The sequence below is a fragment of the Agelaius tricolor genome, unplaced genomic scaffold, assembly GCF_023055355.1.
Source record: "Agelaius tricolor isolate 1412-34295 unplaced genomic scaffold, bAgeTri1.0.p SCAF_90, whole genome shotgun sequence".
NCBI classification, from domain to species: Eukaryota; Metazoa; Chordata; class Aves; order Passeriformes; family Icteridae; genus Agelaius; species Agelaius tricolor.
The window spans coordinates 394,451-421,565 of NW_027269350.1; the positions used below are offsets into that span (position 1 = coordinate 394,451).

Genomic DNA, 27,115 nt, shown 5'->3' on the forward strand with positions numbered 1-27,115 from the left:
ATGACCGCCCCCAAAAAGGGTTTGGGGGTACCCAGGGGGTCCTGATACCCCCAAAAAAGGGTTTGGGGGTATCCAAGGCATCCTGATTTTGGGGGATATTTTGGGGTTCTGAGGATATTTTGGGGGGATATTTTGGCATCCTGGGAGTATTTTGGGATTCTGTGGATATTTTGGGGGGGTTTTGGGGGGATATTTTGAGATTCTGGGGATATTTTGGGGTACTGAACCCCCAGTCTGCCTCCCGGAGGATGAGCTGCTCCTGCAGTGATTTTGGGGTTTCATTTTGGGGTATTTTGGGCATATTTTGGGGTGCTGAACCCTGGTTTTCCCCCAGGATGATGAGGTGGTCCTGCAGTGCCACCCCACCCCATAGGGACATAATGGGGTTTTTGGGGTGTTCTGAGGGGTGGTTCAGGGTGCTGGTTTCTAGTGGATATTTTGGGTTTCTGGTGGGTATTTTGGGGTGTTCTGGGGATATTTTGGGGTGCTGAAGCCCAGTTTTCCCCCAGGATGATGAGGTGGTCCTGCAGTGCACCACGACGCTGCTGAAGGAGCAGCTCAAGCTCTGCCTGTCGGTCGAGGGCTTTGGGAACCGCCTGTGCTCCCTGGAGCCCACCTCTAATGCACAGGTCAGACCCCTCCCCGCCTCTGGGGAGACCCCCAAAATTCGGGGAGACCCCCAGAATTCCTGGGAGGCTGGGGGGACCCCGGGAGACCCCAAGTTTGGGGGATTTGGGGGGATTTTGGGGGGGATTTGGGGGGATTTTGGGCATCTGAGGGAGGATTTAGGGGCTGGGATATCTGAACGCAAAACACCGCCTCAAACACTTCTAAGAGAAACCAAACCCCAAAATTTAGGGGTCCCCCATGACCCCTGACCCCCTTTTCTTTGTCCCCAGAATGTCCCCTGACCCCCCTTTCTGTGTCCCCACAATGTCCCCCTGACCCCCTTTGTCCCCACAATGTCCCCCTGACCCTGTCCCCCTTTCTGTGTCCCCAGAATGTCCCCCTGACCCCTCTCTGTCCCCACAATGTCCCCCTTTTTCTGTGTCCCCAGAATGTCCCCCCTGACCCCTTTCTGTGTCCCCAGAATGTCCCGCTGACCTTGTCCCCCTCTGTCCCCAGAATGTCCCCCCTGACCCTGTCCCCCTCTGTCCCCAGAATGTCCCCCTGACCCTGTCCCCCTTTCTGTGTCCCCAGAATGTCCCCCTGACCCCTCTCTGTCCCCACAATGTCCCCCTTTTTCTGTGTCCCCAGAATGTCCCCCTGACCCTGTCCCCCTTTCTGTGTCCCCAGAATGTCCCGCTGACCTTGTCCCCCTCTGTCCCCAGAATGTCCCCCTGACCCTGTCCCCCTTTCTGTGTCCCCAGAATGTCCCCTGACCCTGTCCCCCTTTCTGTGTCCCCAGAATGTCCCCCCTGACCTGGCCGTGTGCTGCTTCGTGCTGGAGCAGTCGCTGTCGGTGCGGGCGCTGCAGGAGATGCTGGCCAACAGCTCCGACATCGGCAGCGAGGTGGGTCTGGGCTCCCACTGGGGGTTTGGGGGGCACTGGAGGTGGGTCTGGGGTCCCACAGGGGATTTGGGGGGCACTAGAGGTGGATCTGGGCTCCCACTGGGGGTTTGGGGGGCACTGGAGGTGGGTCTGGGGTCCCACAGGGCATCTGGGGGGCACTGGAGGGGATTTGGGGGGCCCTGGAGGTGGGTCTGGGCTCCCACTGGGCGTTTGGGGGGCACTAGAGGGGATTTGGGGGGCCCTCAAGGTGGGTCTGGGCTCCCACAGGGGATTTGGGGGGCACTAGAGGGGATTTGGGGGACACTAGAGGGGATTTATGGGGCACTAGAGGGGATCTGGGGGGCACTAGAAAGGATTTGGAGGGCACTAGAAGGGATTTGGGGGGCACTGGAGGTGGGTCTGGGCTCCCACAGGGGATTTGGGGACCCCCCGAGGGGATTTGGGGGGCACCGGAGGTGGTTTGGGGTCTTTAAGAGAGGATTTGGGGGTCCCATGGGGCACTGGAGGTGGTTTGGGGTCCTTAAGAGGGGATTTGGGGGGCACTAGAGGGGATTTGGGGGGACCTCGAGGTGGGTCTGGGTCTCAAAGGGAATTTGAGGGGCACTAGAGGTGACTCTGGGGTCCCAAAGGGGATTTGGGGAGCACTAGAGAGGATTTGGGGTCCTTAAGAGGAGATTTGGGGACCCCACAAGGGGTTTTAGGATCCTTGGGGGTTCATGGGTGGGGTTTGGGGGTCTTGGAGGGGTTTTTGGGGTCATTTTTGGGGGGTTTAGGATCCTGTGGGGTTCCTGGAGGAGATTTTGGGGTCATTTTTGGGGGGGTTTAGGATCCTGCAGAGACCTGGAGATTCTGGGGTTCCTTTAGGAGTTTTTGGGGTAATTCTGGGGTTCCTTGAGCAGTTTTTGGGGTCCTTTTTGGGGTGGGGGGTTTTGGGGGGTCCCTGGTGTTTTTGGGGGGGGGTCCCAGCCCCCCCCGTGACCCCCCCTCTTCTCTCCCCCCGCCCACCCAGGGGGTCGATCTGGATAAGTGGGTAGGTGCCACTGTGGTGTGGTGACCCCAAATCCTCATCCTCACCTTCATCACGCCCTTCCTCCTCCTCCTCCTCCTCCTCCTCTTCCTCCTCACCCCCCAAATTTTGGGGGGGCTCTGCTCATCCCGCATGGACCCAGGGGTCCGGGTGTGCCCCTTCCCCCCCAGTCCCATCCATCCACAGCCCCCCAAATTCCGCATGGACCCCAAAGTGTGAGCGCGGGGGGGAGGAGCATGGGGGGACCCCAAAAAGGGGATCCAAAATCCCCTCCATGAGCATGGAGAGACCCCAAAAAGGGGAGACCCCAAAAGGGGATCCCAAATCCACCAGGGATCCCAAAAAATTGGGGAGCCAGATGTGGGGTGATCCCTAAATTTGGGATCCCAATTTGGGAGAACCCCAAAAGGGGGATCCCAAATCTACTGGGAGGGACCCCAAAAAGGGGGATCCCAAATCCGCTGGGGATCCCAAAAAATCGGGGAGCTGGACGTGGGGTGACCCTGAAATTTGGGATCCCAGTTTGGGGAAAACCTCAATATGGGGGTGACCCTGAAATTTGGGATCCCAGTTTGGGGGGACCCCTAAATTTGAGATCCCAGTTTTGGGGGACCCTGAAATTTGGGATCCCAACTTGAGGGAAACCTCAATATGGGAGGGGGCCCCCAAAAAGGCAGAGCCTCAATATTAAAGGGATCCCAAAAGTGGGATCCCCAAATTTGTGGGGATTTCAATGGGGTGACCCCAAAATTGGGGATCTTGATAAGGGGTGACCCCAATGGGGAGTGGGATCCTGAAATTGGGGACCCCAATATCAGGGGAATCCTCAATTTGGGGGGCATCCCACCATGAGGGGGACCCTGACATGAGGGGGGGTCCAAGGCACGGTGCACCCCAAAACAAGGGGGGTGCAATGCACAGGAGACCCCAACATGGGGAGACCCCAAAACAAGGGGGAGACCCCAAAACAATGGAGGAGACCCCAAAACAAAGGGGAGACCCCAAAACAAGAGGGAGACCCAAAAACAAGGGGGAGATCCCAAAACAAGAGGGAGACCCAAAATAAGGGGAGACCCCAAAACAAGAGGGAGACCCAAAAACAAGAGGGGACTCCAAAACAAGAGGGAGACCCCAAAATAATGGGAGGGCCCCAAAACAATGGGGGAGACCCCAAAACAAGGGGGAGACCCAAAAACAAGAGGGGACTCCAAAACAAGGGGGGACTCTAAAATAAGGGGGAGACCCCAAAATACAGGAGGGCCCCAAAACAATGGGGGAGACCCCGAATCAAGGGGGAGACCCCAAAATAAGGGGAGACCCCAAAACAAGAGGGAGACCCCCAAACAAGGGGGGGACTCCAAAACAAGGGGGATACCCCAAAAAAGGGGAGACCCCAAAACAAGAGGGAGACCCCAAAACCATGGGGCAGCGATGCACAAGGAGCTGTGTCTGAAACACAGAACCCACAGGGGTTTTTTCGGGGGGTTCAAGGTGTTTTTTTGGGGGGTCCAGGAGGCCTCAGGGGATTTTGGGGTCCCCTCCTTGACCCCCCTGTGCCCCCCAAGTCCTCTCAGGGTGGGGGACACCGGACGCTGCTCTACGGCCACGCCATCCTGCTGAGACACTCCCACAGCGGCATGGTGAGTCTGGGGGGCTCTGGGGGGCTCTGGGGGGGCTGGGAGGGTTTTGGGGGGCTCCGGGGATTTTGGGGACCCCCAATCACCGCGTGTCCCCCCCTCGCAGTACCTGAGCTGCCTGACCACGTCCCGCTCGGTCACCGACAAGCTGGCCTTCGACGTGGGGCTGCAGAGGGACGCAGCAGGTACGGGGGGGACCCCGAGGGTTGCTGGGCTCCCGCCAGGTGCGGGGAATGGTTTGGGGGTGCTGATTTGGGGTGTTTTGGGGTGTTTTGGGGTGCTGATTTGGGGTGCTGATTTGGGGTGCTTTGCGGTGCTGATTTGGGGTGTTTTGGGGTGTTTCGGGGTGCTGTTTTGGCGTGTTTTGGGGTGCTGCTTTGGGGTGTTTTGGGGTGCTGATTTGGGGTGTTTTGGGGTGCTGATTTGGGGTGTTTTGGGGTGCTGTTTTGGCGTGTTTCGGGGTGCTGATTTGGGGTGTTTTGGGGTGTTTTGGGGTGCTGATTTGGGGTGCCCCCCACCCCAGGTGAGGCGTGCTGGTGGACGATGCACCCGGCGTCCAAACAGCGCTCGGAGGGGGAGAAGGTTCGGGTGGGAGACGACCTGATCCTGGTCAGCGTGTCCTCGGAGAGATACCTGGTGAGAGGGGACACCTGGGGACACCTGGGGACACCTGGGGACATGGGTGGACACCTGGGACACCTGGGGACACAGGGGGACACAGAGGGACAGGGGGGACATGGGGACACAGGAACCTGACCTGATCCTGGTCAGCATGTCCTCAGAGAGATACCTGGGGACACTGGGGACACCTGGGGACACCTGGGGCTACGTGTCCCACCTGTGTCCCACCTGTGTCCCACCCGTGTCCCACCCGTGTCACACCCGTGTCCCACCTGTCCCAGCACCTCTCCACGGCCTCGGGGGAGCTCCAGGTGGACGCCTCCTTCATGCAGACCCTGTGGAACATGAACCCCATCTGCTCGGGCTCCGAGGAAGGTGACACCCGGGACACCCCAAATTTGGCTGGGTGGGGAGAGGGGGGCTCCTTTGGGGTGTCCCCAACTCCCTGACCCCGCCCCGTCCCCAAAATGTCCCCTCAGGGTTTGTCACCGGCGGCCACGTCCTGCGCCTGTTCCACGGCCACATGGACGAGTGCCTGACCCCCACGGCGCCTGAGCAGGGCGAGGAGCGCAGGTGGGGCTGTCCCCAGTTTGTCCCCAGATTTGGGGTGCGGAGGGGTCCCCAACTGGCTGTGTGACCCCCCCCCCCCCTTTGTCACCTCCCAGCAGCGTTGTCAACTACGAGGGTGGCGCCGTGTGCGCCCACGCCAGGTCCCTGTGGCGCCTGGAGCCCCTGCGCATCAGGTAGGGGGGACATCAAAGGGACAGGGGGTGACACGGGCGTCACCACCCCCAGGGACACCGGGGACACTCTCTGGGGTCCCAGGGGGGGTCTGGGGTCATGGCGTGTCCCCCCCCAAGATGTGTTCCTGTGTCTGGTGTCCCCATGTCCCTGTGCCACATCCTGTGCCACCCCATGTCCTGGTGTCCCCATCCCTGTGTCCCCTGTGTCACCCCCATGTCCCTGTGACACATCTGGATGGCCTCAGCCTGTGTCCCCGGTGTCACTTCATGGTCCCATGACCCATCCCAGTGTCCCCATGACCCATCCCCATATCTCCTGTGTCCCCCCCATGTCCTCATGTCCCTGTGTCCCCATGACCCATCCCTATGTCCCCTGTGTCATCCCATGTCCCTGTGCCACATCTGTGCCACCCCATGTCCTCATGTCCCCATTCCCATGTCCCCATGACCCATCCCGTGTCCCCTGTGTCCCCCCCCATGTCCCCACGACCCATCCCCGTGTCCCAACCCCCCCCGGGTGACATCAGTGTCCCCTCCCTGTGTCCCTCAGCTGGAGCGGGAGCCACCTGCGTTGGGGACAGCCCTTCCGCCTGCGCCACGTCACCACCGGCCGCTACCTGGCGCTGACCGAGGCCACCGGGCTGGCCATGGTGGAGGCCACGGCGGCCAACACGCGCGTGGCCACCTTCTGCTTCCGGGCCTCCAAGGTGGGGCTGTCACCCGAATGTCCCCAACCCCTCCTGGTCCCTGTCCCCATCCCTGTCCCTGTCCCCACTGTGAGCATGGCCACCTTCTGCTTCCGGGCCTCCAAGGTGGGAGAGACACCCGAGTGTCCCCAACCCTCTCCTGGTCCCTGTCCCCATCCCTGTCCCCATCCCTGTCCCTGTCCTTGTCCCCACCGTGAGCGTGGCCACCTTCTGCTTCCGTATTTCCAACATCTCTGGGATGTCCCCATGATGTCCCCAACCCTCTCCTGGTCCCCACCCTGACCCCATCCCACCCCACCCCACTCCGTGTCCCCATCCAGACCCTCCTGACCCCCCCTGTGCCCCCCGACCCCACAGGAGAAGCTGGAGACGACCCCAAAAAGGGACATCGAGGGCATGGGGCCCCCCCGAGATCAAATATGGGGAGTCCTTGTGCTTCCTGCAGCACAGCAACAGCGGCCTCTGGGTCACCTACGCCGCCCCCGACCCCAAGGCCCTGCGCCTCGGGCTGCTCAAGAGGAAGGTGGGACCCCAAAATCACCGGGGGACACCCCAAAATCACCCCCGGGGGGATTGGAGGGGGCTTCGAGGGGAGTTTTTTGGGGGGTTTTAGGAGGTTTCGAGAGCTCCAGGAGACACTTAGATGGGTCTTTGGGGGAGTGTTTGGGATCTTTGGGGTTTAGGAGGATCTTTGGGGTCTTTTAGGGTCCCTAAAATGTGCTGGGGGGGCTTTGGGGGGGAGTTTTTGGGGGGTTTTAGGGGGTTTTGAGAGCTCCAGCGGCCTCTGGGTCACCAACGCCGCCCCCGACCCCAAGGCCCTGCGCCTCGGGCTGCTCAAGAGGAAGGTGGGTTCCTGGGGGGGGGGTCTCTGTGGGTTCCTGGGGGGTCTCTGGGGTTCAGGGGGGTCTCTGGGGTTTGAGGGACCCCTGTGACCCCCCCTTTGCCCCCCCAGGCCATCCTGCACCAGGAGGGGCACATGGACGACGCGCTGACCCTGAGCCGCTCCCAGCGCCAGGAGTCGCAGGCGGCTCGCATGGTCTTCAGCACCACGGGGCTCTACGGGGCCTTCATCAGGTCTGGGGGGCCTGGGGGGTTCCTGGGGGGCGTCAGAAACACCTGGGGGGGGTCAGAAACACCTGGGGGTCAGAAATACCTGGGGGGGGTCAGAAACACCTGGGGGGGTCAGAAACACCTGGGGATCCTGGGGGTTTGGGGATGATCTTCAGCACCACGGGGCTCTATGGGGCCTCCATCTGCTCTGGGGGTCCCAGTGTGGTCCGGGGGAGTCCTGGGGAGTTTTGGGGGTGGTTTTAGGGTGGTCCCGATGGTCTGACCCCCCCCCTTGTCGTCCCCAGGAGCCTGGACAGCCTCCAGGGCCGGCCCCGGGGGTCTCCGCCGCCCCCCCTGCCCATCGCGGGGGTGATCCTGAGCCTGCGGGACCTGATCGGGTACCTGGAGCCGCCGCCCGCCGAGCTGCGGCACGAGCAGCGCCAGGGCCGCCTGAGGGCGCTGCGGGCCCGCCAGAGCCTCTTCCAGCAGGAGGTGCGACCCCCGGGACCGCCCCCAAACCCGGGAGGGGCTGAACTCGGGGCTAGAGGGGTTAAACTTGGGGCTAGAGGGGCTAAACTTGGGGCTAGAGGGGTTAAACTTGGGGCTAGAGGGGCTAAACTTGGGGCTAGAGGGGTTAAACTTGGGGTTAGAGGGGTTAAACCTGAGCCCCAGGGGGAGTTTAGGGGCATTTTGGGGCTGCCAGAGCCTCTTCCAGCAGGAGGTGCAACCCCCAGGACCCCTCCCCAAATCCGGGAGGTTGCAGTGGGGTTGTGGAGGTCCTCGGAGGTGTCACAGAATGGGGGGGGGGGTCCCCAGTTTGGGGGTCCTGGGGGGTCTCACAGCCCCCCTGGCCCGCAGGGGATGCTGACCCTGGTGCCAGTTTGGGGGTCCCAGTTTGGGGGTCCCAGTTTGGGGGTCCCAGGGTGGGTGTCCCAGTTTGGGGGTCTCTCCCCAGCCCGCAGGGGATGCTGACCCTGGTGCCAGTGTGGGGGTCCCAGTTTGGGGGTCCCAGTTTGGGGGTCTCTCCCCGGCCCGCAGGGGATGCTGACCCTGGTGCTGAGCTGCATCGACCGCCTGAGCGCCTACAGCACCGCGGCGCAGTTCGGGGAGGCCGCGGGCGAGGAGGCGGCGGCGGCCTGGAAGGAGATCGTGAACCTGCTCTACGAGCTGCTGGGTGGGGCTGGGGGCAGATGTGGGGGTTATGGGGTAGATATGGGGGCTGGGGGGCAGATATGGGGGTTATGGGGCAGATATGGGGGGTTATGGGGCAGATATGGGGGGCTATGGGGCAGATATGGGGGGTTATGGGGCAGGTATGGGAGGCTGGGGGGCAGATGTCAATGCTGTGGCAGATGTGGGTTCCATGGGGCAGATGTCAGTGCTGTGGGGCAGATGTGGGTTCCATGGGGCAGATGTCAATGCTGTGGGGCAGATGTGGGTGCTGTGGGGTAGATGTGGGTGCTGTGGGGAAGATGTCAATGCTGTGGGGCAGATGTGGGTGCCATGGGGCAGATGTGGGTTCTGTGGGGCAGATGTGGGTTCCATGGGGCAGATGTCAATGCCATGGGGCAGATGTCAATGCCATGGGGCAGATGTGGGTTCCATGGGGCAGATGTGGGTTCTGTGGGGCAGATGTGGGTGCCATGGGGCAGACCTGACCCCTCGGTGCCCCCCAGCCTCGCTGATCCGGGGGAACCGAGCCAACTGCGCGCTCTTCTCCACCAACCTGGACTGGCTGGTCAGCAAACTGGACAGGCTGGAGGCCTCCTCGGGTCAGTGGGGCAGCCCTGGGGGGCTTCTGTGGGGCTGGGGGGGGCTCCTCTGGGGCTGAGAACCCTCCTGTGGGGCTGAGAACCCTCCTGTGGGGCCTGTGAGGATTGTGGGGGGCTGGGGTCTCTCCATGAGTCTGGGGTCCCTCCCATGGGTCTGGGGTCTCTCCTATGGGTCTGGGGTCTCTCCTATGGGTCTGGGGTCCCTCCCGTGGGTCTGGGGTCCCTCCCATGGGTCTGGGGTCTCTCTGGTGGGTCTGGGGTCCCTGTGGTGGCTGTGACCCCCCTATCTGTGGTGCCCAGGTATCCTGGAGGTGCTGTACTGGGGTCCCTCCTGTGGGTCTGGGGTACCTCCCCCTGTGGGTCTGACCCCTCTGTGGGTCTGGGGTCCCTCCCATGGGTCTGGGGTCCCTCCCAAGGCTGTGACCCCTGTCTGTGGTGCCCAGGTATCCTGGAGGTGCTGTACTGCGTGCTGATCGAGAGCCCCGAGGTGCTGAACATCATCCAGGAGAACCACATCAAATCCATCATCAGCCTGCTCGACAAGCACGGCCGCAACCACAAGGTGCGTGTGCCCTCAGGGGTGTGCCCAGGTGCGCTCAGGTGTGCCCAGGGGTGTGCCCAGGTGTGTGCCCAGGTGTGTGCTCAGGTGTGCCCAGGGGTGTGCCCAGGTGTATGCTCAGGTGTGTGCCCAGGTGTGCCCTCAGGGGTGTGCCCAGGTGTGCTCAGGGGTGTGCCCAGGTGTGTGCGCAGGTGTGCTCAGGTGTACCCAGGTGTGTGCTCTGGTGTGTGCCCACGTGTGTGCCCACGTGTGTGCCCAGGTGTCCCCAGGTGTGTCCCCAGCTATCCCCAGATGTCCCCAGGTGCGCTCAGGTGTGTCCCCAGCTGTCTCCAGCTGTCCCCAGGTGTGCCCAGGGTTGCTCAGGTGTGTCCCCAGCTGTCCCCAGGTGCACTCAGGTGTGTCCCCAGCTGTCCCCCAGGTGTGCCCAGCTGTGCTCAGGTGTGCCCAGGTGTGCTCAGGTGCGCTCAGGTGTGTCCCCAGCTGTGCCCAGGTGCACTCAGGTGTGTCCCCAGCTGTCCCCGGCTGTCCCCCAGCTGTCCCCAGCTGTGCCCAGGTGCGCTCAGGTGTCCCCTCCCGTGCAGGTGCTGGACGTGCTGTGCTCGCTGTGTGTCTGCAATGCCGTGGCCGTGCGCTCCAACCAGAACCTGATCACCGAGAACCTCCTGCCCCGCCGCGACCTGCTGCTGCAGACCGGCATGGTCAACTACGTCACCAGGTGGGACCTGGGGGGTCCTGGGGGTCCTGGGGGGTCCTGGGGGTCCGGGGGAGGGAAGTTATGGGGGTTTTGGGGGGTTTTTGGGAGGTCTTGGGGGGTTTTCGGGGGTTTTCGGGGAGCCTGGAGGTGGTTGAGGTGCACTTGGAAGATCTTGAGATGTTTCTAGAAGAACTTGGGGACTCCTGGAAGTTGTTGAGGTATTTCTAGAAGAACTTGGGGACTCCTGGAAGTTCTTGAGATGTTTCTAGAAGAACTTGGGGACTCCTGGAAGTTCTTGAGATGTTTCTAGAAGAACTTGGGGACTTTGGGGGGTCCTGGGGATGCTTCAGATGATGGGGGGATCCTGGGGAGGGGGGTTATGGGGGTTTTAGGGGGTTTTGGGTGGTCTGGAGGTGGTTGAGGTGCACCTGGAAGTTGTTGAGATGTTTCTAGAAGAACTTGGGGATGTCTGAGGAGGTCCTAGGGGGGCTTTGGGTGGTAGTGGGGTCCTAGGGAGGGGAGTTATGGGAGTTATGGGGGTTTTGGGGGAGCCTGGAGGTGCTTGAGGTGCTTTTGGAAGCTCCTGAGCTGCTCCTGGAGGCCTCTGGGCTCATCCCGAGGGTCCCTGCGTGGCTTTGGGGTGGGATTTGGTGCTCTCGAGGTGAGGTTTGTGTTCTTGGGGTGGAATTGGGATCTCCCGGTGTGGAATTCGGGGGTTCTGGGGATGGAATTGGGATCTCCCGGTGTGGAATTGGGATCTCCCGGTGTGGAATTTGGGGGTTCTTGGGGTGGAATTGGGATCTCCCCGTGTGGAATTGGGATCTCCCGGCATGGAATTCGGGGGTTCTTGGGGTGGAATTGGGATCTCCCGGTGTGGAATTCGGGGGTTCTTGGGATGGAATTGGGATCTCCCTGTGTGGAATTGGGATCTCCCTGTGTGGAATTTGGGGGTTCTTGGGGTGGAATTGGGATCTCCCGGCGTGGCACGCGGCCTTCCCATCACGGTGTCCCCCTTTCCCCGCAGCGTGCGCCCCAACCTGTTTGTGGGCACGGCGCCGGGCTCCACGCAGTTCCGCTGCTGGTACTTTGAGGTGGCCGTGGAGCGGGCCCAGCCCTTCGTGACGGCCGTGCCCACCCACCTGCGCGTGGGCTGGGGGGCGGCCGGGGGCTTCCGGCCCGCCCCGGGCGGGGGCGCGGGCTGGGGGGGCAACGGCGCCGGAGACGACCTCAACTCCTTCGCCTTCGACGGCCTCCACCTGTGGACAGGTGAGGGAGGAGGGGGCACCGGGACCGCCCTGGGACCACCCTGGCACCCACTTGGGACTATGGGAACCCCCCTGGCATCACCCGGGCACCACCCTGGGAACCCCTCTGGGATCACCCAGGGACCACCCCGGGACCACCCTGGGAACGCCCTGGGACCACCCTGGATCCACTTGGGACTATGGGAACCCCCCTGGGATCACCCAGGGACCACCCTGGGACCCCTCTGGGACCACCCTGGATCCACTCAGACCACCCTAGGACCACCCTGGGACCACCCTGGATCCACTTGGGACTATGGGAACCCCCCTGGGATCACCCAGGGACCACCTTGGGACCACCCTGGGACCCCTCTGGGACCACCTGGGAACCCCCTGGGTCCATTTGGGCCACCCCGGGACCCCCCCGGGTCCACCCTGGATCCACTCTGGGACCCCCTGGGAACCCCCTGGGTCTGTTTGGACCACCCCGAGACCACCCTGGGAACGCCCTGGGACCCCTCTGGGACCACTCTGAGACCCCTCTGGGAATGCCCTGGGACCATGCCAGGACCACTCTGGGACCCCCTGTGACCCCCCTGTGACCCCCCTGTGACCCCTCTGTCCCTCTGTGACCCCCCTGTGACCCCCCTGTGACCCCCCTGTGACCCCCCTGTCCCCCCAGGGGGTGTCCCCAAGGCCGTGGGGTCACCCCAGCGCCGGGCTCTGGCCGAAGGGGACGTGGTCAGCTGCTGCCTGGACCTGGGGGTCCCCAGCGCCTCCTTCCGCCTCAACGGGGCCCCGGTCCAGGGGGTCCTCGAGGGCTTCAACCTGGACACCCTGTTCAGCCCCGTGGCCAGCTTCTCGGCGGGGGTCCGGTGAGAGGGGGGGGACACCCCCAAACTGGGGGGTGGGAGCCCTAAAAGGGACTGGGACCCCTAAAGGAGAGTCTGGGATTCCTGAAGTGGGGCAGGGATCCCTAAAAGGGACTGGGACCCCTAAAGGGGAGTCAGGGATCCCTGAAGTGGGGCAGGGACCCCTAAAGTGGGGCTGGGACCCCTAAAGTGGGGCTGGGATTCCTATAGAAGGGACTGGGATTCCTGAAGTGGGGCGGGCATCCTAAAGTGGGGCTGGGATCCATAAAGAAGGGACTGGGACCCCTAAAGTGGGGCTGGGACCCCTATAGAAGGGACTGGGACCCTTAAAGTGGGGCTGGGACCCCTAAAGAAGGGACTGGGACCCCTAAAGTGGTTCTGTGGGGTCTGTGGGGTTTCTATGGGGTCTGTGGGGTTTCTATGGGGTCTGTGAGGTTTCTATGGGTCCGGCTCTCACTGTGGGGTTTCTATGGGGTTTCTATGGGGTTTCTATGGGCCCATCTCTCACTCTGTCCCCCCATTTCCCCCCAGGCTCCGGTTCCTGCTGGGGGGTTTCTATGGGGTTTCTATGGGGTCTATGGAGTTTCTATGGGCCCGGCTCTCACTCTGTCCCCCCTTTCCCCCCCAGGCTCCGGTTCCTGCTGGGGGGGTTCTGTGGGGTTTCTATGGGGTCTGTGAGGTTTCTATGGGTCCAGCTCTCACTGTGGGGTCTCTATGGGGTTTCTATGGAGTTTCTATGGGCCCATCTCTCACTCTCTCCCCCTTTTCCCCCCCCAGGCTCCGGTTCCTGCTGGGGGGTTTCTGTGGGGTTTCTATGGGGTTTCTATGGGGTCTATGGGGTCTGTGGGGTTTCTATGGGGTTTCTATGGGCCCATCTCTCACTCTCTCCCCCTTTTCCCCCCGCCAGGCTCCGGTTCCTGCTGGGGGGGTTCTGTGGGGTTTCTATGGGGTCTGTGAGGTTTCTATGGGTCCGGCTCTCACTGTGGGGTTTCTATGGGGTCTGTGGGGTTTCTATGGGCCCATCTCTCACTCTCTCCCCCATTCCCCCCTGCCAGGCTCCGGTTCCTGCTGGGGGGTTTCTGTGGGGTTTCTATGGGGTTTCTATGGGGTCTATGGGGTTTCTATGGGCCCATCTCTCACTCTCTCCCCCATTCCCCCCTGCCAGGCTCCGGTTCCTGCTGGGGGGCCGGCACGGCGAGTTCCGTTTCGTGCCCCCTCCGGGCTACGCTCCCTGTGCCGAGGCGCTGCTGCCCCGCGAGCGGCTGCGCCTGGAGCCTCTGACCGCCTACCGCGGCTCGGCCCCGCCCGGCGCCCGCAGCCTCCTGGGGCCCAGCCGGGCCCTGCCCCACACGGCCTTCACCCCCTGCCCCGTGGACACCTGCCAGGTGTGAGGGGGGGGGCGGAGAGGGGCTTTGGGGGCGTCTGGGGGCATTGCGATGGGGTTTCGGTGGGATGGGGGGGGGATTTGGGGGGATGGAGGGGGGATTTGGGGGATTTGGGGCTGTGGAGGGGGGATTTGGGGGCATTTGGGGGGGATTTGGGGATGTGGAGGGGAGATTTGGGGGGATGGAGGTGAGATTTGGGGGGATTTGGGGGGATGGAGGGGGAATTTGGGGGGATGGAGGTGGGATTTGGGGCAATTTGGGAGTGTGGAGGGGGGATTTGGGGGTGTGGAGCAGGGATTTGGGAGTGTGGAGGGGGGATTTGGGGGGATGGAGATGAGATTTGGGGGGATGGAGGTGAGATTTGGGGGGATTTGGGGGGATGGAGGTGGGATTTGGGGGGATGGAGATGAGATCTGGGGGGATGGAGATGAGATTTGAGGGTATTTGGGGGTGTGGATTTGGGGGGATTTGGGGGTGTGGAGGGGGGATTTGGAGGGATTTGGGGGGATTTGGGGGTGTAGAGGGGGGATTTGGGGCTGTGGAGGGGGAGTTTGGGGGTATTGGGATAGGATTTAGGGGCGATGGAAGGGTTTGGGGGGATGGAGGTGGGATTTGGGGGTGTGGAGGTGGGATTGGGACAGGGTTTATGTGGGATGGAGGTGGGATTTGGGGGGATTTGGGGGTGTGGAGGGGGGGTTTGGGGGGATTGGGATAGGATTTAGGGGAGTTTGGGGGGTGGAGGTGGGATTGGGACAGGGTTTAGGAGAGTTTAGGGGGGTTTTGGGGATTTTGTAGGGCTTGAAGGGGAATTTGGAGGTGCTTTGAAGAAACTGGGAAAGGATTTTGGGGGATTTTGGGGAGTTTTGGGGTCCAACGCCCCCATTTTTGCCCCCGCCCCAGATCGTGCTGCCCCCGCACCTGGAGCGCATCCGGGAGAAGCTGGCGGAGAACATCCACGAGCTCTGGGCCCTGACCCGCATCGAGCAGGGCTGGACCTACGGGCCTGTGCGTGGGGCACCCCAAAATCCCCCCTGGGAACCCCAGAATCCCCCCTGGGCGCCCCCAAAATCCCCCCAGGGAACCCCAGAATCCCCCCTGGGCACCCCCAAATCCCCCGGAAACCCCAAACCCCACAAAACCCCACAAAAACCCCATAGAAACCCCAAACCCACCCTGAGCTCTGGGCCCTGACCCGCATCGAGCAGGGCTGGACCTACGGGCCTGTGAGTGGGGCACCCCAAAATCCCCCCTGGGCACCCCAAAATCCCCTTGGAACTCCAAAATCTCTCAGGAAACCCCAAAATCTCTCAGGGAACCCCAAAATCCCCCCAGGGAACCCCAAAATCCCCCCAGGGAACCCCCAAAATCCCCTATTGGAGGTTCCTTGAAGGGCTCCCCTAATTGAGCTCCCTTTTTGGGGTTCCCTAAATTGAAGTTACCCCTTTCTGGGATCCCTTTTTTGGGGTTCCCCAAGGTTTGGGTCCTTTTCAAGGTGATCCCATGGGGCGCCTTTGGGATTCTCCATTTTGGGGGGTCCCTGGCTGGATTTGGGGGGTCCCAGTGGCCAGGAGGTGTTTTTGAGGTGCCCTAAATTGGAGTTACCCCTTTCTGGGATCCCTTTTTTGGGGTTCCCTAAGGTTTGGATCCTTTTCTAAGTGATCCCATGGGGCGCCTTTGGGATTCTCCATTTTTGGGGGGTCCCTGGCTGGATTTTGGGGGTCCCAGTGGCCAGGAGGTGTTTTTGAGGTGCCCTAAATTGGAGTTACCCCTTTCTGGGATCCCTTTTTTGGGGTTCCCCAAGGTTTGGGTCCTTTTCAAGGTGATCCCATGGGGCGCCTTTGGGATTCTCCATTTTTGGGGGGTCCCTGGCTGGATTTGGGGGGTCCCAGTGGCCAGCAGGTGTTTTTGGGGTGCCCCAGGTCCGGGATGACGTGCAGCGCCTGCACCCCTGTTTGCTGAGCTTCCACAGCCTCCCCGAGCCCGAGCGTGGCTACAACCTCCAGATGTCGGGGGAGACCCTCAAGTAAGGGGGGCACCGGGAATTTGGGGGTCCCCCCCTCTTTGGGGGGACTTGGGGGGGTTCTGGGGTCACCCTTCACCTCAGACTGGGGGGGCTTTGGAGCATGTTGGGGTCCAGATCGTTTTGGGATCCCCCCTCACCTCAGATTGGGGAGATTTGGGGGTTTTGGGGTCACCCCTCACCTCAGATTGGGGGGATTTTGGGGGGGTTTTGGGGTCACCCCTCACCTCAGATTGGGGGGATTTTGGGGGGGTTTTGGGGTCACCCCTCACCTCAGATTATGGGGATTTTGGGGGGGTTTTGGGGTCACCCCTCACCTCAGATTGGGGGGATTTTGGGGGGGTTTTGGGGTCACCCCTCACCTCAGACTTGGGGGAACTTGGGGGGGTTTTGGGGTCCCCCATTTTGGGCCGTGTCCCCAATACAGGCTGGGGGTTTTTGGGGTCCCCCCTCATCCTGAGCCCCCTGGAGTTGGGGGTGCTGGATTTGTGGGTAGGGGGGCTTTGAGGAGGGGTCAGAGATTTGGGGGTGCTGATTTTTGGGGTGTCCCCAGGACGCTGCTGGCCCTGGGCTGCCACGTGGGGATGGCGGATGAGAAGGCCGAGGAGAACCTGAAGAAGATCAAACTGCCCAAAACGTGGGTTTGGGGGGGCTGGGAGGGGCTGGGGGTCCCAATTTGGGGGGGCTGGGGGGTCCCAGTTTGGGGGGGGTCTCTGTACTGGATCCCAGTTTGAGGTCCCAGTTTGGGATCCTTCAAAGAAAGTCCCAGTTTGGGGGTGTCCCAGTTTGGGGGTGTCCCAGTTTGGGTGTCCCAGTTTGAGGGTGTCCCAGTCTGGGAGTCTCAGTTTTGGGGTCCTGGAGGAGCTTCTGGGGGGGTCCTTACAGGAGTTGGGGGGGTCCCTCAGGTGTGTCTGCCTCATTCCCACCATGTCCAACAGGTAAAGATTGAGTTGGGACGTCCCAGTTGGGTTGGGATGTCCCAGTTGAGTTGGGGATGTCCCAGTTGGGTTGGGGATGTCCCAGTTGGGTTGGGGATGTCCCAGTTGGGTTGGGATGTCCCAGTTGGGTTGGGATGTCCCAGTAGGGTTGGGGATGTCCCAGTTGGGTTGGGATGTCCCAGTTTGGAGACCATGGAGGAGGTTTGGGGTCCCCACAGGTGAGGGCAGTTCTGGGGGTCCCGGGGTGCCCTGGGGGTGGTCCCACAGGTGTGTGCCCCCTGCCCAGGTACACCATGACCAACAGGTCAAGGTTGGGTTGGGATGTCTCAGTTTGGAGACCGTGGAGGACGTTTGGGGTCCCCATGGATGAGGGCAGTTCTGGGGGTCCTGGGGTGCCCCGTGGGGGTCCCGGGGTGTCCTGGGGGTGGTCCCACAGGTGTGCCCCCTGCCCAGGTACACCATGTCCAACGGGTACAAGCCAGCACCGCTGGACCTGTCCCACGTGCGGCTGACGCCGGCCCAGCTGACCCTGGTCGATCGCCTGGCCGAGAACGGCCACAACGTCTGGGCTCGGGACAGGGTCCAGCAGGGCTGGACCTACAGCACCACCCAGGTGGGGACCTCCTGGGGACCTTCTGGGGACCTTCTGGGGACAGCACCGAGGGACCCCCACCCGCCCCTGACATCCCCAAACCCTCCTGTGGACGCTCCAAAATCCACCCTTGTCCCCGTGGTGTCGCCGCCCTGTGTCCCCATGGGGACACCTCTGGGGCTGTCCCCATGTCCTCATGGCCCTGAGCTGGTGTCCCCATGTCCCCATGGCCGTGTTCTCATGTCCCCACACCTGTGGGGGTGTCCCCATGCCTCTGGGGGTGTCCCCATTCCCCTGAGCTCGCTGTCCCCATGGCCCCAGGCCTGGTGTCCCCACGTCCCCACACCTCTGGGGGTGTCCCCATGCCCCTGAGCCTGGTGTCCCCATGTCCCCACTCCCCTGAGCTTGGTGTCCCCATGTCCTCATAGCTCCAAGCCTGGTGTCGCCATGTCCCCACATCTCTGGGGGTGTCTCTACTCCCCTGAGCTTGGTGTCCCTGTGTCCCCGTGTCCCCACACCCCAAGCCCAGTGTCCCTGTGTCCCCATGGCTGTGTCCCCGTGTCCCCACACCCCAAGCCCGCTGTCCCCGTGTCCCCATGGCCGTGTCCCCGTGTCCCCAGGACATCAAGAACAAGCGGAACCCTCGGCTGGTCCCTTACAACCTGCTGGACGAGGGGACAAAGGCCACCAACCGCGAGAGCCTGTGCCAGGCCGTGCGGACCCTGCTGGGCTACGGCTACAACATCGAGCCCCCCGACCAGGAGACGCGTGAGTGGGGGGCTCGGGGACATTCGGGGACATCTGGGGACATCTGGGGACATTTGGCAGCTGGTGGGACCGTTTGGGTGCCATTTCTGGGGCTTTCTGGGTGCCATTTCTGGGGCTCTCTGGGTGCTGGTTTTGGGGTTCTGTATCCCATTTCTGGGGCTCTCTGGGTGCCGTTTCTGGGGCTCTCTGGGCGCTGTTTTTGGGGTTCTGTATCCCATTTCTGGGGCTCTCTGGGTGCTGTTTTTGGGCTCTCTGGGTGCTGTTTCCGGGGTGCTGACCCCCATGTCCCCCCAGCCTCGCAGGATGCGGTTCCCAGGGGTCCCCGTGCCCCCCGGCCGCGGCTGTTCCGCGCAGAGCGGGGCTCTGTGGGTGCTGTTTTTGGGCTCTCTGTATCCCATTTCTGGGGCTCTCTGGGTGCTGTTTTTGGGCTCTATGGGTGCTGTTTTTGGGCTCTCTGTATCCCATTTCTGGGGCTCTCTGGGTGCTGTTTTTGGGCTCTCTGGGTGCTGTTTCTGGGCTCTCTGGGTGCTGTTTGGGTGCCGTTTCCGGGGTGCTGACCCCCGTGTCCCCCCAGCCTCGCAGGATGCGGTTCCCCGGGGTCCCCGTGCCCCCCGGCCGCGGCTGTTCCGCGCAGAGCGGGGCTCTATGGGTGCTGTTTTGGGGCTCTCTGGGTGCTGTTTTTGGGGTGCTGACCCCCGTGTCCCCCCAGCCTCACAGGATGCGGTTCCCCGGGGTCCCCGCGCCCCCCGGCCGCGGCTGTTCCGCGCAGAGCGGGGCTCGGCCGTGCGCAGCGGCCGCTGGTATTTCGAGTTCCAGGCGGTGACGGCCGGGGAGATGCGCGTGGGCTGGGCCCGGCCCGGGCTGAGACCCGACACCGAGCTGGGCGCCGATGACATGGCCTTCGTCTTCAACGGGCACCGGGTGAGCGTGGGGACACGCCCAGGGGACACATGGGGACAGGCGGGGACATGCAGAACCTGCTGGGGACACACGGGGACAGGTGGGGACATGGGGAACACACCGAGGGGACACACGGGGACACACGGGGGACATGCAGAGCCTGCTGGGGACACACGGGGACACACAGAGCCTGTTTGGGACACACAGAGACACTCAGGGACACACAGAACCTACTTGGGACACACAGGGACAGGCAGGGACATGCAGAACCTGCTGGGGACACGTGGGGACATGTGGGGACACACAGAGCCTGTTTGGGACACAGAACCTACTTGGGACACACAGGGACAGGCAGGGACATGGGGGACACATGGGGACAGGCAGGGACATGGGCGACATGCAGAACGTGCTGGGGACACGTGGGGACATGTGGGGACAGGTGGGGACACACAGAACCTACTTGGGACACACAGGGACAGGTGGAGGACACTGGGGACATGTAGGGACACATGGGGACATTCAGGGACACACAGGGACACACAGAGCCTATTTGGCACATGTGGGGACATTCAGGGATGCACAGGGACACTCAAGGACACACAGAGACACACAGAACCTGTTTGGGACACATGGGGACACACAGGGACAGGTGGGGACACGTGGGGACACTCAGGGACACACAGAACCTTCTGGGGACACTCAGGGACACATGGGGACACGCAGAACCAGCATGGGACGCTTGGGGACACTCGGGGACCCCCAGAGTCCCCCTGGATCCCACTGTCACCTTCTGTGACCCCCTTGGTGTCCCCTGTGACCCCTGGTGTCCCCGGTGTCCCCAGGGCCAGCGGTGGCACGTGGGCGGGGAGTCCTTTGGGCGCCCCTGGCAGGCTGGGGACGTCGTGGGCTGCCTCATCGACCTGGGCGAGTGCCACATGAGCTTCACCCTCAATGGGGAGGTGCTGATGGGGGACGCTGGCTCTGAGGTGGCCTTCAGGGACTTCGAGGTGGCCGACGGTGAGAGGGGGTCCGGACTGGGCTTGGTGACACCTCCCTGGTGTCACCTGGGGCTGGGGGAGGAGGGGGACGGATCTGGGGGTGGTTCTGGGGGGGTTCAGGGATGGGTCTGGCACCAGGGATGGGTCTGGGGGTACCAGGGATGGGTCTGGGGACTCTGGGGTGGATCTGGGGGTTCCAGGGGTGGGTCTGGGGGATCCAGGAATGAGTCTGAGGGATCCAGTGATGGGTCTGGGGGCTCTGGAATGGGTCTGGGTGCTCCAGGGATGGGTCTGGGGGTACCAGGGATGGGTCTGGGGGCACCAGGAATGGGTCTGGGGGTTCAGGGATGGGTCTGGAGCACCAGGAATGGGTCTGGGGCACCATGGGTGGGTCTGGGGGCACCAGGAATGGGTCTGGGGGATCCAAGGATGGATCTGGGTGCTCCAGGAATGGGTTTGGGGACTCTAGGGTGGATCTGGGGGCTCTGGGGTGGATCTGGGGGCTCTGGGGTGGGTCTGGGGGCTCTGGGGTGGATCTGGGGGCTCTGGGGTGGGTCTGGGGGCTCTGGAATGGGTCTGGGGGCTCTGGGGTGGATCTGGGGGCTCTGGGGTGGGTCTGGGGTCTCTGGGGGTCTCAGTGCTGTCCCCCCCGTGCCCCCCAGGCTTTGTCCCCGTGTGCAGCCTGGGGCTGGGCCAGGAGGGCCACCTGAACCTGGGCCAGGACGTGGGCACCCTGCGCTACTTCGGCATCTGCGGCCTCCAGGAGGGCTACGAGCCCTTCGCCATCAACATGAAACGGCCAATCGCCCTCTGGTTCAGCCACAGCCTGCCCCAGTTCATCCCAGTGCCCCCCGAGCACCCCCAGCTCGAGGTGAGGGGGCTTTGGGGGGCTTTGGGGGGGTTTGGGGTCCCCATCACCCTCTGGTTCAGCCACAGCCTGCCCCAGTTCATCCCAGTGCCCCCCGAGCACCCCCAGCTCGAGGTGAGGGGGGGTTTGGGGTCTCTGAGAGGGGTTTGGGGTGTCAAAGAGTCCCTAAAATTCTCCAAGGGTCCCCAAAACGGGGTGACACCCCCATCTCTGGGGGTTCCCTGTCCCTGAGTGTCCCCAAAATGCGGTGAAGTGTCCCCAAAATGAGATGAAGTGTCCCCAAAATGCAGTGAAGTGTCCCCAAAATGAGATGAAGTGTCCCCAAAATGAGGGGAAGCATCCCCAAAGTGAGATGAAGTGTCCCCAAAATGAGATGAAGTGTCCCCAAAATGAGGTGAAGTGTCCCAAAATGAGGTGAAACATCCCCCACCACCGTGTCCCACCATCCCCGGGGTCCCCCCCTCCCTGTCCCCTCCCTGTCCCCCCAGTGCCACCCCCGGTCCCCTCCCTGTCCCCTTCCCTGTCCCCCTCCCTGTCCCCCCCAGTGCCACCCCCGGTGCCACCCCCGGTCCCCTCCCTGTCCCCTTCCCTGTCCTCTCCCTGTCCCCCTCCCTGTCCCCCCGGTGCCACCCCCGCTGTCCCCCCGGTGCCACCCCCGCTGTCCCCCCATCGCAGGTGACCCGCCTGGACGGCACCGTGGATTCCCCGCCGTGCCTGCGGCTGTCGCACCGCAGCTCCGGGACGCCCGCGGCTCCGCCGGAGCTGCTGTTCCTGCGGCTCAGCCTCCCGGTGCAGTTCCACGCCACGTTCCGCTGCACGCCCGGCGCCACGCCCCTGCCCCAGGCGCCCCCTCCGGAGCCCCCCGAGGATGCGGCCGCCGAGCCCCTGTCCGAGTTCGAGCGGCTGCGGCGCTCGGCCGGGCCCCGCAGCGCCGAGGGCGACGAGGGGACCGAGAAGGGACCGGCGGGGGCGGCCCCCGGTGCTGCCGGCGCCGCCTCCCGGGAGCCGCCGCGGGGAGAGAACGAGAAGGACGCGACCACCGAGAAGAGCAAGACCAGGAGGGGGTGCGTGGGGCGGGGGGCAGCGAAAGGGGGGTCCCCAATATTGGCTGGGGGGCAGCAAAAGGGGGCACCCCAATATTGGCTGGGGGGCGGCGAAAAGGGGTGGGGAGCAGTGAAAGGGGTACCCCAATATTGGCTGGGGGGCGGCAAAAGGGGGCACCCCAATATTGGCTGGGGGGCAGCGAAAGGGGGTGGGGGGCAGTGAAAGGGGGGGGTACCCCAATATTGGCTGGGGGGGGCAGCAAAAGGGGGGTCCCCAATATTGGCTGGGGGACAGCAAAAGGGGGTGGCAACCATGGCTGGGGGGTCCCCAATAACACTGGGGGGCAGCGAAAGGGGGTACCCCAATATTGGCTGGGGGGCAGCGAAAGGGGGAGGTACCCCAATATTAGCTGGGGGGGGCAGCAAAAGGGGGTACCCCAATATTGGCTGGGGGGCAGCGAAAATGGGGTCCCCAATATTCCTGGGGGAGCAGCAAAAGGGGGTGACACCCATCCCTGGGGGCTCCCCAATAACCTGGAGGGTCCCCAAAAGGGGGTGACACCCATCCCTGGGGGTGTCCCTGAGCGTCCCCAGTCTGGCCCTCAAGGGGTGTTGCTGGGGGGATTCCCTAGGTGTTGGGGGGTCCCTGGGGGTCCCCAGAGCGGGGTGACCCCCCCTGTGCCCCCCAGGTTCCTGTTCAAGGGCCGGAAGACGCCGTTTGCGCCCCCCCCCGCGCCCCCTCCCGTGCCCAGGCTGGAGGAGGACGTGGTGCCCGACGAGCGCGACGACCCCGAGGTCATCATGAACACCACCACGGTATGGACCCCCAGAAACCCCAAAATCCCCCAAAATCCCCCCAAATCCCCAAGCCCTGAGGTCATCATGAACACCACCACGGTATGGACCCCCAGAAACCCCAAAACCCCCCAAAAATCCCCAAGCCCTGAGGTCATCATGAACACCACCACGGTATGGACCCCCAGAAACCCCAAAAACCCCCAAAATCCCCCCAAAACCCCAAGTCCTGAGGTCATCATGAACACCACCACGGTATGGACCCCCAGAAACCCCAAAACCCCCCAAAACCCCAAAATCCCCAACCCCCGAGGTCATCATGAACACCACCACGGTATGGACCCCCAAAATCCCCCAAAATCCCCCAAAATCCCCCAAAATCCCCCAAAATCCCCAAGCCCTGAGGTCATCATGAACACCACCACAGTATGGGACCCTTGAGATCCCCCCAAAACACCCTGTCCCCATGTCCCCTGTCCCTGTGTCCCTGTCCCCATGTCCCTGTCCCCATATCCCTGTCCCTGTGGCTGTCCCTGTGGCTGTCCCTGTGTCCCTGTCCCCGTGGCTGTCCCTGCCGCTGTCCCCATGTCCCTGACGCTGTCCCTTGTCCCCAGTACTATTACTCGGTGCGGCTGTTTGTGGGGCAGTGCCTGGGTGGGCTGGGTCACCTGTCCCTGTGTTCCCTGTCCCTGTGGCTGTCCCTGACACTGTCCCATGTCCCTGTCCCTGTCCCCGTGTCCCCGTGTCCCTGTCCCTGTCCCCATGTCCCTGACACTGTCCCTTGTCCCCAGTACTATTACTCGGTGCGGCTGTTTGCGGGGCAGTGCCTGGGTGGGCTGGGTCACCTGTCCCCATATCCCTGTCCCTGTGTCCCTGACCCTGTCCCCATGTCCCTGACGCTGTCCCTTGTCCCCAGTACTATTACTCGGTGCGGCTGTTTGCGGGGCAGGAGCCGGGCAGTGCCTGGGTGGGCTGGGTCACCCCCCACTTCCACCAGCACGACCCCGACTTTGAGCTGAGCCGTGTGCGCAGCGTCACCGTCACCATGGGCGACGACCGCGGCAACGTGCACGACAGGTACCCCACGGGCACCCCAAAAGGGACCCCAAAGGGACCCCAAAAGGGACCCCAAAGAGACCCCAAAGAAACCCCAAATGAGATCCCAAAGGGACCCCAAAGAAACCCCAAATGAGATCCCAAAGAGACTCCAAAAGGGACCCCTAGACGGGATCCCTAAATGGGACCCCAAATTGGATCCCAACCAAATAGGACCCAAACAGGACCCCAAAGGCACCCCAAACAGGATCCCAGATGGACCCCAAACAGGATCCCAAATGGGACCCCAAAATGGGACCCCTAACAGGTCAACTGCCCCATGGTCTGGGATATTTTTGGGGGTGTCTCACCCCTTTTTCCCCCCCAGCATCAAGCGCAGCAACTGCTACATGGTGTGGGGGTATTTTGGGGGTTTTGGGGTATTTTGGTGGGGTTTTGGGGGTCTGACCCCCTTTTTCCCCCCAGCATCAAGCGCAGCAACTGCTACATGGTGTGGGGGGGGGAGTTTGCGACCCCCACCCAGCAGGCCAGGGTGTCCCACACCGACCTGGTCATCGGCTGCCTGGTGGACCTGGCCACGGGGCTCATGACCTTCACAGCCAACGGCAAGGAGATCAACACCTTCTTCCAGGTGAGCTGGAACCCCTGCCCTGACCCCCCCCCCCAGGTGAGTTTTGGGGGTCCCAGCCCACCCCGGGGCTCTCACAGCAGCGCTGTCCCCGCAGGTGGAGCCCAACACCAAACTGTTCCCGGCGGTGTTCGTGCAGCCCACCACCCAAAACGTGCTCCAGTTTGAGCTGGGCAAGCTCAAGGTGAGGACTGGGACCCCCACCAGGTGGGTGGTGGGGGAATGAGACCCCCAAAACCTCCTGGGACCACCCCTGCACTCCAAAACCCCCAAACCCCAAGGTCATCATGAACACCACCATGGGATGAGACCCCCCCCCAAAACCTCTTGAGACCACCCCTGCACTCCAAAACCCCCAAACCCCAAGGTCATCATGAACACCACCATGGTACAGGACCCCTGACACCCCCCCAAAACCCAAATTCCCCCTAACCCCGAGGTCATTGTTGTGGGGGGGATGTATTGAAGGTGGGGAGGGACTGGGGCACAACTGGGAGCACTGGTGAGGTGATTCAGGAGCTGCCAGGTGGAACAAGGAGAGCTCTGGGGCAGATCTTTGGGGTCTGCAGGGCGACCCAAGAGGAACTCAATGCCGGGGGTCTCTGGGGGTCCCCCTGACACCCCCGTGTGTCCCCCCTCCCCAGAACATCATGCCCATCTCGGCGGCCATGTTCAGCAGCGAGAGGCAGAACCCGGCGCCGCAGTGCCCGCCCAGGCTGGTGATCCAGCACCTGACGCCGGTCACCTGGAGCCGCATGCCCACCGAGTACCTGGCCGTGGAGAGCGCCCGGCTGGGCGAGCGCCAGGGCTGGGCCGTGGAGTGCTCCGAGCCCCTGCAGATGATGGCCCTGCACATCCCCGAGGAGGACAGGTGCGTGGGGACACCCCCAGGGACACCAAATGGGACCCCTAAATGGGGTCCCAGACAAATCCCAAATGGCGCCCCTAATTGGACCCCAAACAGGGCAACTGTCCCATGGTCTGGGGGATTTTGGGGGGGGTTTGGGGGTCTCATCTCCTTTTTCCCCCCAAGATCAAGCGCAGCAACTGCACCATGGTGTGGGGGTTAAATAGGGGAGGGGTCCATGGTCTGGGGGGGGTTTTGCACATCCCCGAGGAGGACAGGTGGGGACACCCCTCAGGGACACCCCCAGGGACATCCCCAGGGACATCCCCAGTCTCGTGGGGTTCTGTCCCACAGGGTCTCATCCCAGAGATGCCATCCCCAGGGTGCTCACCCTAAAAGTCCCATCCCTAGGAGACCCTGGGGTCCCACCCCAAAAGTCCCAGCCCCAGAAGACCTTGGGGGTCCCCATCCCAGGGGTCTCAACCCCAGGAGAGCTTGAGGTGTTACCCAGGGGGACATGGGGCCCTGTCCCCTTGAGGTCTCACCTCCAGGGGTCCCATCCCCAGGAGACTTTGGGGTCTCACCCAAAAGTCCCATCCCCAGGAGAGCTTGGGGTTTTATCCCCAGGAGACCTTGTGCTCCCATCCCAGGGGTCCCACCCCATGTCCCCCTCCCCTGACCCCCATTCCCTGTCCCCCCAGAGCTCCCACCCCATATCCCCCCCATTCTCCACCCCCCAGGGCTCCCACCCCACGTGCCCCCCAGCCCGACTCCCCTTTCCCCCTCAGGTGCATCGACATCCTGGAGCTGTGGGAGCGCGAGGAGCTGCTGCAGTTCCAGTGCCACACCCTGCGCCTCTACTGCGCCGTGTGCGCGCTGGGCAACAACCGCGTGGCGCACGCCCTGTGCAGCCACGTGGACCAGGCCCAGCTGCTCTTTGCCATCGAGAGCCCCGAGCTGCCGGGACCCCTGCGGGCCGGCTACTACGACCTGCTGCTGGCCATGCACCTGGACGCGGCGCAGCGCGCCCGCTCCTCCATGAGCGCCGAGTTCATCGTGCCCATCACCGAGGCCACGCGCGCCATCGCGCTCTTCCCCGGCGGCGGACGCTGCCCGGGACCCCCGGGCGTGGGGCCCAGCGCCTGCCTGAGACCCCAGCCCCATTTTTCAGAGCCTTGCTTCATCCGGGCGGGGGGCGGCGGGGGGCGGGCGCCGCTCAGCCCGGCCATCCCGCTGGACGAGCTGGGAGCCAAGGCCATGCGCATGCTGGCCGAGGCGGTGGCCGGAGGGGGTCCCCACGCCCGGGACCCCGTGGGGGGCAGCGTGGAGTTCCAGCTGGTGCCGGTGCTCAAGCTGGTGTCGGCGCTGCTGGCGGTGGGAGCGCTGGGGGACGGCGACGTGCGGCGCGTGCTGCGCATGATCGAGCCCCGCGTCTTCGGAGAGGGACGGCGGGAGGAAGGTGAGGAGGAGGAGGAGGAGGAGGAGGTGAAGGCCATCGAAGCTGGCGAGGAGGAGAAGGAGGAGGATGAGGAGGCGAGGAGGAAAAAGGCTGTGGAGGCTGGAGAACTGGAGGAGGAGGAGGAGGAGGAGGAGGAGGAGGAAGAGGAGGAGGAAGTGAGGAGGAGAAAGGCCATCGAGGCTGGAGAGCTGCAGGCGGAGGAGGAGGATGAGGAGGAGGCCAGGAGGACGAAGGCCATTGAGGCCGGGGAGGTGCAGGAGGAGGAGGAGAAGGAGGAAGAGGAAGAGCTGGAGGAGGGGCTGCTGCAGATGAAGCTGCCAGAGTCGGTCAAGCTGCAGGTGAGGGAGGGCACGGGGGTGGCAGTTTGTGTCCCCTCTCC

General features: G+C 63.3%; 1 protein-coding gene across 1 annotated transcript in view; it reads left to right on the forward strand.

Moving 5' to 3' along the window:
* The window catches only part of LOC139585803 (ryanodine receptor 1-like), a 75,811-nt gene continuing 48,696 nt past the window's right edge, over positions 1 to 27,115 (forward strand). The window contains 37 exon segments of the mRNA XM_071418766.1: positions 1 to 27; positions 510 to 629; positions 1,409 to 1,513; positions 4,106 to 4,180; positions 4,284 to 4,362; positions 4,701 to 4,813; positions 5,080 to 5,173; positions 5,278 to 5,371; positions 5,467 to 5,541; positions 6,092 to 6,248; positions 6,606 to 6,647; positions 6,649 to 6,771; positions 7,201 to 7,322; positions 7,604 to 7,790; positions 8,337 to 8,472; positions 8,975 to 9,070; positions 9,514 to 9,632; positions 10,211 to 10,344; positions 11,348 to 11,589; positions 12,250 to 12,442; positions 13,605 to 13,824; positions 14,725 to 14,829; positions 15,744 to 15,847; positions 16,398 to 16,481; positions 17,236 to 17,395; positions 17,995 to 18,142; positions 18,852 to 19,063; positions 19,885 to 20,059; positions 20,703 to 20,911; positions 21,584 to 21,972; positions 22,641 to 22,767; positions 23,663 to 23,823; positions 24,268 to 24,433; positions 24,528 to 24,614; positions 25,075 to 25,301; positions 26,066 to 26,891; positions 27,003 to 27,074. Of these exon segments, the coding sequence (XP_071274867.1) occupies positions 1 to 27; positions 510 to 629; positions 1,409 to 1,513; positions 4,106 to 4,180; positions 4,284 to 4,362; positions 4,701 to 4,813; positions 5,080 to 5,173; positions 5,278 to 5,371; positions 5,467 to 5,541; positions 6,092 to 6,248; positions 6,606 to 6,647; positions 6,649 to 6,771; positions 7,201 to 7,322; positions 7,604 to 7,790; positions 8,337 to 8,472; positions 8,975 to 9,070; positions 9,514 to 9,632; positions 10,211 to 10,344; positions 11,348 to 11,589; positions 12,250 to 12,442; positions 13,605 to 13,824; positions 14,725 to 14,829; positions 15,744 to 15,847; positions 16,398 to 16,481; positions 17,236 to 17,395; positions 17,995 to 18,142; positions 18,852 to 19,063; positions 19,885 to 20,059; positions 20,703 to 20,911; positions 21,584 to 21,972; positions 22,641 to 22,767; positions 23,663 to 23,823; positions 24,268 to 24,433; positions 24,528 to 24,614; positions 25,075 to 25,301; positions 26,066 to 26,891; positions 27,003 to 27,074 (5,805 nt within the window).